Source organism: Urocampus carinirostris, chromosome 1 (assembly GCF_059441175.1).
Source record: "Urocampus carinirostris isolate Australia breed hairy pipefish chromosome 1, RoL_Ucar_1.0, whole genome shotgun sequence".
NCBI classification, from domain to species: Eukaryota; Metazoa; Chordata; class Actinopteri; order Syngnathiformes; family Syngnathidae; genus Urocampus; species Urocampus carinirostris.
In genome coordinates this window covers 29,689,565-29,702,598 of record NC_142349.1, presented here as the reverse complement: position 1 = coordinate 29,702,598, position 13,034 = coordinate 29,689,565, and the positions used below count along the sequence as shown (strand labels likewise).

The 13,034-nt window shown below is 38.5% G+C and overlaps 1 protein-coding gene across 2 annotated transcripts; it reads right to left on the bottom strand.

Moving 5' to 3' along the window:
- Nucleotides 1-2,063: 2,063 nt before the first annotated feature.
- Nucleotides 2,064-12,061, bottom strand: LOC148374237 (solute carrier family 22 member 13-like). 2 transcript variants are annotated; one of them, XM_088334108.1, is made up of 11 exons: nucleotides 11,922-12,058; nucleotides 11,463-11,840; nucleotides 8,397-8,500; nucleotides 8,171-8,325; nucleotides 6,604-6,772; nucleotides 6,407-6,527; nucleotides 5,250-5,344; nucleotides 4,900-5,114; nucleotides 4,662-4,770; nucleotides 3,315-3,521; nucleotides 2,064-3,179 (listed from the first exon to the last, which is right to left on the bottom strand). In XM_088334108.1, the coding sequence occupies exons 2-11, from the start codon at nucleotides 11,835-11,837 to the stop codon at nucleotides 3,113-3,115; spliced, it is 1,617 nt and encodes a 538-aa protein (XP_088190234.1). In that variant the 5' UTR covers nucleotides 11,838-11,840; nucleotides 11,922-12,058; the 3' UTR covers nucleotides 2,064-3,112. The 2 variants fall into 2 exon arrangements, with proteins under 2 accessions (XP_088190234.1, XP_088190244.1); XM_088334118.1 differs by having other exon boundaries at nucleotides 4,900-4,980; nucleotides 11,463-12,061.
- Nucleotides 12,062-13,034: the final 973 nt, after the last annotated feature.

The following is a 13,034-nucleotide window of genomic DNA, read 5'->3' as shown; positions in this document are numbered from 1 at the left end:
TTTAAAATGTTTCAAATTCGTCCACTAAATGTCGCTGTGATGTGTAGAGCAAGCAAACTATAGAGGCTGAAATTGACCAATAACCATCCTTTTTCTTCCAATTTTTACCCAGCCTTTCTCAAAGAAAGACAAAAAGAAGGGGAAAATCATTTTTTTAAAGGAACAAAAAATAGGGAATAAGAAAAAAGGAGACCAAAAAAACGGGAATGAAAAGAAAATTAGTGGACAAGAAAGCAAAGAAAGGAAGATAGAGAAAAAGAAAGAAAAATGAAAGAAAAATGAATTAAATGGAAAATAGACGGAGAAAAAGCATTTTCTCTCTTTTCATTTTTTTTCATTTTTGCTTTCCTTTTTTTCTCGAGTTTAACTTTTTGTCCTATTTATTTATTTTTTTCATTTCTCTCTTTTCTTCCCAAAGCACTTTACAGTGTGCTTCACATTTCCCAATAGCGGCCGTGCAGCCATGTAAGGCGCTAACCTGCTTATTGGGCGTGTTAGGGGTTCAGTGTCTTACCCAAGGACACTTAGACATGAAACATGGAGGAGCCGGGATTCGAATTGCGATCTCTTGATCCCAAGATGAACGCTCTCCTGAGCCACTGCCTCCCCACTGGTGGCATGATAGGATACATCGACAGCAAGTGGTAAAATAATACACACTTTCCCTCAAACTATCATCCTGGGGGCCGCAGTTGGCCCCCGGGCCACGAGTTTTTGAGGCCCCTGATTTAAATGTTATTGTTCATGTTGTGGCTTCTTTTGCCTCATCCATCAACAACTAACTCCAGGACATTTCCGACTGTTGCTGTGATAAACTTACAGTATATGACTCAAAAAACAAAATGCAGACTGTTAGAACTTCTGATTGACATTTTTTAATGGGATTTCTTAATTACCAGGAATACAATTATTGACATATTTGAGCTTATTTAATAGCAATACAGCATCCAGGGTGAGAGTGTAATATAAAACTAACACAGTAATGATGATATAATAATGATTACTATAAGGGTGTAATAATAGTCTGTGGTTTGCAATATACTGTGGTCTGTGCAGTCCTTTGAGACTTCTTGTGGCTAAGGGCTATACACATAAACATGACTTGAATTGACAATACACGGACAGCAACGACAACAACAGCAAGTAAAGAAAAGAAACTAAGAAAACAAAACGGAAAAACAACAGTACCTCATCAAGCAGGTTATGTAAATCTGCCTGTTGATATGGGTGGCACCCCACACATTAGACCTCTGAACGTATAATTGTAAAAGAAAGAGGATAGTTAAATCTATAAATAGCTTTGCACAGCACCATATACATGAGGCAGTAAAGTTAAGAATTCAATGAGGAGGTCATCAGGAGATTCCACGAGGTTATCGAATCAATCGGGGATTTCTCTGAAATTGAATTTCCTAACATAATTAAAAAACACTTGACCATCTTGAGTAGAATATACTCGGAGAATTCTTAAGTGTGATTGACATCTTTATCGGCCAATTGCAGGCTTTGTTTCATGGTCCACAACCCGCATTTAGCCTATATGGGCCTTGGGCCTTTATTGCTAGAAAAGACAACGACTTCTTTATCTTGGCCACATTTGGAAACGCCTTGACCGAACATTAGAAAAATGTAAAAAGTAGATTGTTTAGTTTTGCCGATTGTGATCAAATTTGACAAGGTACCATGTAAGGTTTCAAGCTGTCGTCTCACCTGTTTTCCAGCTAAGATGCCAATGCTACACTCATCTACGTGCATTTGATGGCAAAAAAGGCGAGAATAAAAACTTTCTATTTCTGTGTGTTCTAACTTAGATTACTCAATGTTCATAGGACTTGCAGTAACTATTTCAGTTTGGGACAAAACTTCATAGTGTTAACCTTAAAACGACTATATTCTCCAAACTGTTTAAGAACAGCATTCAATTTTCTCATGGGTAGGTCCTGGATTGGGAATTTAGACGAATGTTACAGGAACGTTAAGGGGTTAAAGAGAATCACAGGAATAAAAATAGAGTATAAACATTGAAGTATTAAAAAAAATAAAAATAACAGACACTTTGTACGTCGCATTAAGTGGAAATCTTTACTGGCCACATTTGTAGTTGCTACAAGAATTCTTCTGAAAACGCAGGAACCAAGATGCTGAACTGAGGCGTGTTCAGGAGAGTAATCAGACATGTAGTCGCTTGTTAATCGCTTGCCGCGCACTGCTGAACGTTTTGTAATCGCTCACTGTGATTGCCTTACTGATCCAAAATGGCCGACGACAGTACAATGGATTTCGTTCTACAGCTTGCTTTGAGCGAGTTGGCTGATATGAGCGACAGTTCGCATATTGACACAGTTAAGGTTATCCTAAACGCAGTGGAAGGGTCATACCTGTCTTGCATTGTTCACAAACATTACCAGGCAATGTAAGACGATATATTACATCGCCAACAGCACTCGTCAGGGTGAGATCCTCCATGTTCAGCACTGTCGACGCCATGTTGGAAATCAAAGTAAGCGGTCTTTCTCCCGTGATTACTCGGGCACGCGAGCGCTCAATAATCATTGGCCGTTCAGAAGCTAGCGATAGCTAGCGATAGCAATCGCTCACTCTCCTGAACACGCCTCTGGACATGCATGCATTCTATAAAGAGCCATTTATCGAATATAATTTAAGAAACAATATACACTTGTTTTTATCCTTCTCTGGTGGCGGCATTTTGGGAAGGCTGCCGAGAGAAAATGACATTCACGTAGCAATTGCTGAGGATTCAGCTAATCATCGCTTTGATACAGAAAGTAGGTGAACAGTTATTGGTTGGAAATTCCAGAGGCGGACGAAATGAATATATTGTGTTTTCCCTCATGTCCTATCCCAGCTTACCTTGTAGTATTTAAAAAAAACACTGACACAGGAGCATAAGCAAACTCAAATTGGAAGCCAGAACCTGGTTTTCAACCCATCAACTAGACAGAGATTGTAAATGAGCTGACGGATGGATGGATGGATGGATGGATGGATGGATGGATGGGTGGAAGTGAGTTACATCAAATGCACAGTGTATGATGGTAGTCTACATTTGAATGACAATTCCTATGAAATTTTTCTCCAAAAATGAAACGAATTACAATTTAGTTGATTCGAAGTGTAAAACATCATAGTTTCTGTTTTTGCTTGTTGCTTTCTTAATCCTGTAAGAACATGGAATGGAAAACGAATTAGTAGTTGTAATATTTCCTCTTTTTTTTTTTATTCCATGTAGACAGGCAATGGATATGGATAAAATATACATTTATAGAATCTACAGTATTTATGTAGTTCTTTACCTGTTATTTTCAGCCTGGTCAAAAGTATCTGGCAGCTCTATCCCCCGTGTCTCTGGAAGCATGAAGCAGAGACCCCCACTGACCAGTGTGAGGCCACTGAAGGTTATGATGGGGATGGACCAGTGATAGATAGACAACATGTTGACCAATGGAGAAATGAGACCACCAGCCCGGCTGGCGATGGAGCCCAAACCAGAAGCAGTTTGTCTGAAGAAATACAAATCTTTATTAATCCAACAAGTTTTACATATTTTCGCTGAAGACATCACCAAAACATTGATTTGATATGTTTTGGTAAAGTATTATGTTTGGCTACGACAGATATGGGTTTTACCAATACTAAACAAGTACTTGGATCGGATCGATAATATTGTCCTGGGATTGATACCTCACCCCTCCACCAATTTTCTGAACGCTCTGCTACTATGTGTAGATAGCGGAGTTCTGTTCTCTCTCGCCCAGTGCCCTCGGCCACTGTCTATGTTTAAGCCTGTTTATGTGACAGGCACACTTGTAACAACTCTCTCATTACCTGGCCTGCTGCTGCATCTTAACTGCCAAACAGGAGAGAGGGCCGACTCTATGTGCGCACCCTTATCAGAAGCTAAAGACGACGGGCAAACAGCAAGCGCAGGGCGGTCTGCATTGTTTTTATGGTCATTTTTATGGTAGAGTGGTTTGCTACTGTGGCAACTTGACATGAACACATGAAAAAGGTTTACCCTACAGAGCGCAACGATCTGTAACCAAAAATGTTAACATGTTACCGTACCTGGAAACAAAACAAAACTGTAAATAGGATGTCACTATGGCAACAGAGCCAAAAGGGCTTGTTTGTTTGCATTGCCGAATTTTTGGTTTGACTCTCTTGACTTTCTCTTAGCCGTATAAATATTTCATTTTTTTATACTCTTTGAGTTTCTTAAATTGTATCGTTTACACCATTTGCACTTGACTTTATTTTCAAAATATTGTGAAATTGAAGGTATCGTTGACGTGTTGACATTGTTATATTTGTATTTTTGTTACATGCTGCTGTTTTATTTAAATCTCTTGGCTTTTGTTATGAAACAGTTGTAATAGAAAAGCTTGTTTTAATTTTCATACAGTTAAAGTTTGAATTGTAGTTATTTCATTAAAAAATTGAACATCTGAGTGTCCTAAATGTTTGTGCCGTGTTTATCGTTAATATAAACTAACTCAAGGACGAGGGTTCAATAATTCCATGATCATGACACTGCCAAGGGAAAAGTATCAGTATCAGATCGGTATCGATATTAGCATGTATTTATCGATACTGAAATCCCCAGCATCGCCCAACCCTAGTTAGAAGTGGGATTCCCTTACCGACAAGATGTTGGGAATAACTCTTGAACATAAATATTGCATATGGTTGCAGCCGAGTTGGTTATGAAGCGTCCTGCGGTGGCAAGTACTGTAACAGCAACTGGATTTCCTGAAACACATTTAAAAATATTACCCTCTTTTTGCTGGCTATCTATATCCGCGTGAATCAAAGCGCAAATTACTGAGGAACCATTGTTATATAGAACCTTGAGATAGATCGATTTTTGCCCTTCCTTACCTCGATTGAACACGAGCATCAACATACACAAGATGCCCCCGACCAAAAGTGTTGAAATCAAAGACACTTTTCTCCCTAGTGCTTCCAATAGCCACACAGAAAGAAGATGAATTGGTATTTCAGTCAGTCCGAATATGAGCTGTGTCATGAATATGTCCAAGCCAAAATTGCCCACATTGAATGAAATGCAGTAGTATGCCACGTTCACAGAGAACCTGGAAACATCCAAACTATTAAGTCAGCAGAAGATCCCAATGTAACAAATTCAACATGGTTAAATCATTTGGCAAACAAATAACAATTTAGTTTGCACAAGTCTTAGTATGTATTAGCTAATATAAATGACTTACCACGTAAATAATATGGCAAAGAAATATTTACGGAGCACGGGTGATTGGATAAGCATTAAAATGTTGTTCTTTTTCTCAGGTTCTTTGATCGAAATCTGTAATGCACAAAACATGCCATTCTCTCACAATGTAGTAGGTAATCAGCCAATACATTTATTTATTTATTGATGTTACCACAGCTGAAACAGTTTAGCCGGTTATTGAAGCTATAAAACTGGCTTCCCTTTGTGCTCATCGAGTATCTTGAGCATCACATTTGTGGGTCTGATTAAACAATCAGAATGGCCAGAGAATGAGAACATTCGTGTGAAACTCAAAATTTTTGTTCTAAGAATTTAAGGTTATTCCATGCGAGAAATTGCCAAGAAACTGGAAATCTCCTACAACGGTGTGTACTACTCCCTATGGAGAATAACACGAACAGACGCTAACCACAGTAGAGAGAGAAGAGGCGAGATGACAAGTACATTAGTTTATAGTTTAAAAAATAGACGCTTTACAGCTCCCCAACTAGCAGCTTGGTTTAATAATACCAGCAAATCACCAGTATCGGCAACTACAATGAAGAGGTGATACCGAGATGCTGGCTTTCAAGGCAGAGCGGCAAAGAAAAAGCCATATCTGGGACTGGCCACTTGAAGGAAGAAATTATTTTGGGCAGATAGCAGACATTAGAAAATTCATTTAATAACTAATTGCGTGACTTTTCCATGGGAAACACAATCATTTTCACAGTAGGGTAAATAGTTGGTTTTTAAATTGACTCTTAGATTATTTAACTCATTCACTTGAACGGCAATCATCCACTTTTTCTTGATGTGAAGGAGTTAAAAATAAAAGTTTAAGCAAATATCTATCCATCTATCTACCTACCTACCTACCTACCTACCTTGGTCATATCCCTCAAGAGGGGTGACCGACAGCAAGACACGTATACAAAAACAAGGAAAAGAAAAAAGGAAAAGGTAGCAAAAAACACACAAAAAATTGACCATGGCCAACTTAAATGCCCAAACACTCAAACAAGTTGGTCATGCTATATAAGCAAATATATTTAATATAAATAGGGAGCAGGATGCAAACAACTCTGAAGACATAGTCCTGAAGCCCCCTCCTTTACATTCCAAATATGCACTGAAATAAATGATGAAAAATACCTTTTCAAGGAGAGTTTCTGAAAATCTGCGCTTATTTATGGCGGCCACCTTCAAGATCAATTCCTTAGCCTCTTCTTTCCTTCCTCTTTCCAACAACCACCTGGCTGACTCGGGGAGGAACCTTTGTTATTGCAAAATAATATTATATTCATTATTACAACTTTTATCAAACATTCCAGGCCTTTTTTGATGCTCACCATATATAAAGAACAATGATCGCAACTAGAACTGCAGTAATGAGCTGAGCTACTCTCCAGTTTCTTATAAAGTATATCAGACCAGCGAGGATGGCTTGTCCAACTGCGCCACATAGTTGAGTCGCGCACGTTCCCCATGACCTTTTGGATGCACCGATCCATTCTGTGGCTAACAGTAAACAGAATGCAAAAGTAAAAAAAGAGACATTTTGGCCGGACATATTCCTTCAGAAAAACGGCAACCTGTGTATGAAGTAGAATCATGAGAAAGAAAAGGAAGACAGAAACGAAGAGGGGGAAAGGGAGGGAAGAAGGAGAGGGACTGAGAAAGAGAGTGAGGGAGAGGGAAAGAAAGGCAAAGAGAGAGAACGAGAGAAAAGAGAGATTGAGAAAGAGAAGAGAGGGATAGAGATGGAGAGAGAAAGAGCAAGAGTAAAAGAGCGATAAAAATAGCGATCAAAGGGTGAAAGAGAAATAGACCCAAAGAGGAAGGGAGAGAAAAGAGAGAGAAAGCAAGATAGGAAAGAGAGAAAGAGAAAGGGAGCAGAAAGAAAGAGAGAGAGAGAAAAAGAAGAAAAAGAGAGGAGGAAAAGCAAAAAAGCAGGAAAGCAATAAAGCCAAAAAGCATGAAAGATAGAAAGCATGAAAGAAAGAAAGAAAGAAAGAAAGAAAGCAAGAAGGCAAGAAGGCAAGAAGGAAAGAGAGCAAGAGAGCAAGAGAGCAAGAGAGCAAGAGAGCAAGAGAGCAAGAAAGCAAGAAAGCAAGAAAGCAAGAAAGCAAGAAAGCAAGAAAGCAAGAAGGCAAGAAGGAAAGAAGGTAAGGATGCCAAGGAGGCAAGAAATCAAGAAAGCAAGAAAGCAAGAAAGCAAGAAAGCAAGAGAGCAAGAGAGCAAGAGAGCAAGAGAGCAAGAGAGCAAGAAAGCAAGAAAGCAAGAAAGCAAGAAAGCAAGAAAGCAGGAAAGCAGGAAAGCAGGAAAGCAAGAAAGCAAGAAAGAAAAAGCAAAATTAAGAGAGAGCAAAATAAAAAAGAGCGAAATAAAGAATAGCATAAAAAAGAGTGAAATAAAGAAGAGCATAAAAAAGAGCAAAAAAAAGACCTAAAGAAAGAAAGAAAGAGCAGAAAAAAGAAAGAGCAGAAAAAAGAAAGAGCAAAAGAAAGAAAGAGTAAAAAAAAAGAGCGAAAGAAAGAAAGAAAGAAAGAAAGAAAGAGCAAAAGAAAGAGCGAAAGAAAGAGCGAAAGAAAGAGCGAAAGAAAGAGCGAAAGAAAGAGCGAAAGAAAGAGCGAAAGAAAGAAAGAGCGAAAGGAAGAAAGAAAGAAAAAGCGAAAGAAAGAGCGAAAGAAAGAAAGAAAGAAAGAAAGAAAGAAAGAGCGAAAGAAAGAAAGAAAGAAAGAAGAAGAAAGATATATGATATGATGGTAAGATTTTTTCAACGCAGAAAAAAGATTAACAAAGTGGAAAATAAGGTCAATGGCACTGCAAGTTCAAAAGTATCTGAATACGTGACTTTAAACAATCTGGATACATAAATTGCAAAATGGGTAATGATACCATAGCAATACTCGTACCCAATATAATGCCATTTAAACGAAAACCTCCATATCCAAGGCCCAATATAAATTGGGATATGAGATACAGAATATAGTTTTGGCTCAAAGCAGAGGTGACAGTAAAAATGAGGACTATGACCATCGGGACTTGAACTGCACGCTTGCGACCAAACCTGTACAAGAAAAATTGAAAGGGTCAGTCATTCATTCCAGTTCAGCGACTCGCGAGATGAATTCTCCTTACGATTCAGCAAAAGGTCCGAAGAAGAGGCAACCGAGCAAAACTCCGGACATCATCACCGTCTGCGCCACTTGCAGTAGATGAGATCGGTCACATACCAGATCGAACTGAAATAAGAAACCAACGTTTCTTTAAAGCCCCAGTGTGTCATATTTGACCGCTAGATGGCGCTACGATGACTGGTGCGAGCGAGGGGCGGTGCCACAAGGCACAGTGTGGTGGCATTCTGCCGGAAAAACATGGCGGCAACTTAAGTTGGGATTGCACTGTGTAAAATACAAATTTCTCAACCTATGATTTTTTATTTTTTTATTAATATGAACATTTCTTAAAACATTTCATGTATTTTTGCCTAGTATTCAAAATGATTTTGTTGGAGACTCTCAGATATGGCACTTTATTTGCCTCTTAACTGTGTGTATTCACTGGCGTTTAGACTGATGTTTTGCCGGTACTATAAGTTGCTAGTTGAGGACCTGTAAGATATCTCTATTTCTCAAACTAGAGACTGTAATGTAATTGTCATCTTGCTACTTCTCTTTCTACTCTGGTTAGAGCCTGTTTGTGCTGTTCTCGAGAGGGAGTAGTACATACTGTTGGAGGATATCTTCAATTTCTTGGCAATTCCTTGCATAGAATAGCCTTTATTGATGAGGACAAAAATAAATTGTCAAGTTTCACATTAAGGTTGTCATCTTCTAGCCATTCTGAATGATTAATCAAACCCACATATGTGATGCTCCAGATACTTTAACAAGCTCAAAGTAAAGTCCGTTTTATAGCTTCTCTAACCAGCTAAACTACATAAGCATTTTCTAATCACCCATTTGCCTTAAAACTCAATTAACATACACAATGTACTATTAGAAGACTGGAGTGATGGTTGCTGGAAATGGGCCCCTGTACACCTAATGCCGAGGTGACTAATTGGGAAGAACGGAAGATTTCCCCAAGGGCTGGCTCATGTCAAGGTCGAGTTTGGCTGAGTTTGGCTAGCTAGATGAGAACAATGATTTGAACATGTATACACTTTGATTACTGCGCTCAAACTTTACTGAATTTAAGTAATATTTTTATTCGGATTAGTATTTTGTGTTTATTTATTCGTTATAGATTTTATAGACCTGTTTTATTGTAAAAAAAAAAAACAATTAATGAAATAAATATTCTCAAAATGGGCAAGATTTTCTTTCTTTTCAGTATGCCTAAACAAGAAGCAAACAATTTTATATAAAGAGATGAAATAATTATAATGTAATGGTGTGGAGACAGACTAGGCACAGGTGGGGACTATCCAGCCACTCCCCCCAATCAGTGCCTTCTAGGGAGAAAGTGGTGAGCCAGATCGTGACAATTATTATTATTATTATTATTATTATGGAATTAGGATTATAATTGTGTTTATGATAACAACATCAGGACAAAACATCATTGCTACAAAGTTTGTTTTTCAACAAAAATATAAAAGCCAAATAATGAACTATATGATACTCAAAGGTTTTTTCCCAAGTGATTAGGGATCTAGGATTAGTATCATCACATGTTGCTGCTCGTCGAGGCGGCAGTCTGGCTCATCTCTGAAGAGCGGAATGACGCATTGCAATGAAGAACAACAGTGTCCAGATGATGAAGGTGCTGTATCTGAGTCAGATCAGGAGGATTATTCTGCTACTGGTAAACGTGGAAACCAGTACTATCCGTTTCATGTGGGGGAGCAAACCGCTACCCAAAAAACAGCCTGGACAGGGATAGGAACCACCAGGCTGTACTTGCCCAAGACACACCACAGGAAGTGGTGCCCCTACGACCCTAGGTAATCCGTGAAACTTGAACCGTGATCTGTCACTTGCACTATCTAACCTTTATCATGCATTCAATTCGAGTCAGCTATTTGGCCACAACCCCAGCATTGTAGTTTTACCATCGGAGGGAACTCTCCCTTCCAAAGTTTTAAGTTGGCTTGGCCCACCGCCATTCTTTTCTCGCACGGTAAAATTAGCTCAGAAAAGCGCGAATGATGAAGGGCAGAAAGCGGGAACCAAAAAAGGCAGGAAAATAAAAAATAACGCGTGAACAGAAGGACTGTTATCATTCAAAGCATTCATCTTGCATTTTTTGCTTGTCATCCAATAGCAAAATTTAACAGTTAACTGCCTTTGCCGGGAACCTCCTCCCACTTAACTGAACTCGTAGTGATGGGAATTCCGTCTCTTTTTCGAAAAGCGTCTTTTTCAGCTCGGTTCACTAAAATTAGATTCCAAAATCCTCTTCAGTTAGTTTTTGTTGCTTTTATCCACATATCAAAAACTATTAATGTTAAGTATGCACAATTAATTTTGGGGGGAAAATAAAGCTAAAAAAAGACAACAATGAAAAAGTAAATGAATAAATAAAGCCGAAAATAGATCAAAAAGAAGAAACAATAATAAAGGAAGAGAAAAGAAGTAAAAGGCTAGAAGAATCAAAAGAATACAAGGAAGATGAGAAAAGGAAAGGAAAGGCAGGAAAATATAAGAGAGAGGAAAAATGCTAGCAAAAAAGCAAGTATTTCCACAGTATAACCTCCTCGCAGATGCCTACCATGTCATTTGGCTGGCATATAAGTTTCTGTTGAGCCTTGTTTGTACACAGGTTGCATGTGAGTTGAGCTTCTCTGCTTTAAAATGTGTGAAAACTATGCTAAGAAGCTCACTGTCCTCATGCTGCTGTACACTGAAAAGAAAATTCTCATGTCTATAGACAATGACATTGTCAATAACAAAGTTGAAGAGACTTAAAATGTGTGCAGTGAAGCTACTTTATAAGAGTTTAGTGTAAAGCCTAACAATCTGTAAAGCAAGGCAAATACATTTTGTATTTCAAATTACTGATACTATACATAGGTAAATGTGATTTTGTCTGTATTAGAATCTTTATCTAATTTTCCTTTCAATTAAAATGGTAAAGTATTTTCTGTTAACTTATCAACATACACCTGGATTTCTTCCTATTCCAATGACTAAGTCTGCAAGCTTTAGGCTGAATAGCATTGTATTTATTGAATGTTTCAGGTCATGAATAATCACTTACATCAGTGACGATGGTGGCAATAAACTTTGAACTGTTGTAGACCCAACCATTCAGGCACACGGTGGTCTCATTGAGTCCGTTCTCCTTAATGGTTCCGATGTCCCAGTCCACCGGGACGAACATGCGACACCTGCTGAAAGAACCGTCGGGCTCACGAGGAACCGTTAAGTTCAGCAGCTCATCTGACGTCAGGGTTACGTCCGCCTTCAGGATCCAGTCGGTGTTGCAATGTCGCGTCGGGTCGGGCTCGATAAAAAATACACAGGCAAACTCGAAACCCAAAATAATATTTGGGAAGCTCAGTGCGCAAATGATGAGCTTCTGGAAGACTTCAAATTCCCCAATGTTCTGTAATATATCTCCAAAGGTGGCCATGCTCTGGGTCACAGAGTTCAAGAACTGTAATTGAGCGCTACCGATATGTTATTGTTGTATGACCGTTAGTTAAGTTAAACTCACTCAATTCCACCAAGGTCGTGTTCCGAAATAGTTTCCGTCCGGTAAAGCATTTTTGTAAAGTTTTGACCCTGGCAAGATGCCTTCTTTTCAAAGAAGCCAAACGCTTTCTGGGTTGACCATGTTGCAATGCACTCCTTTGTGGTGCGTTATCTGTAGGATCTGTATGAAAGCCAAGCGGCTATGAGATCACTACAGAATAATGAGAGTGTACTATGACACCAGGTTACACAACATTTCTCATTATGTTTAACCGTCTGCTTACTGGTGTAAAAATGTTTTGTTACATAAGCTAAAAAGAAATTAGATATTGTGATGACAGAGTGTGGTGCTATTTTTTTTAAGTATGTTTTCCCTTTGTCCATTAGATTGGTTATGTCTCACTCAACAGGTTTTTCTTTCTACCTGTTTGCCTTTCATGCCATGTCCAGGTCCATTTGGTTTATAACCGTTATCATTGCAATCATCAGTCATATGTCAACTTGGCAGATATTTATTGTTGTAGTCTCCATCATTTCAAGTTATTTGATCCATTTTTGGATCTAGAAAATTAACGTTAGTTACTGTTTTATAGTTATGGTATTTTCCTCTCCAAAAAATAGCTTTTAATACAGGTATGTCGAACTCAGTTTGCCTCTGTGGCCGTATCTGGGGCCGACTTTCTATTCTCAGTAAAAGAAAGTCGAGACCAAGTCTTTAGCTTTGTTTTCAGTATTATGCTTTATCATTCAGTCTACATCGGTAACCTGCCCTAAATATGAAAATTACATGACAAGGGATCTTTTCTAAAATTAACACATATACATACCTGCCAACACTACTGCTATACGCGGTAAACTACGCTTTTGGCCCTTACAATTGCCTACTACTTTTTTTTTTTAATCTTCTGCTTTTTAAAGTTTAAACAACAAAAAACAAATCTTGACTTGAGACTCATTTTAGCCTACCGCCCGCTTTATCATGACGTGAGGCTAAGTCTTTGTGCGTCCAATGATTGCATTTGATCTTCGTATTGGTAAAAAATTGCCAATTCCGGTTTAAATCAAGCGCATGTTTTTTTTCCCAATATTCTTGAGACGGATTGTGTTTTGCACCTAAATATAGAATGTACGACAA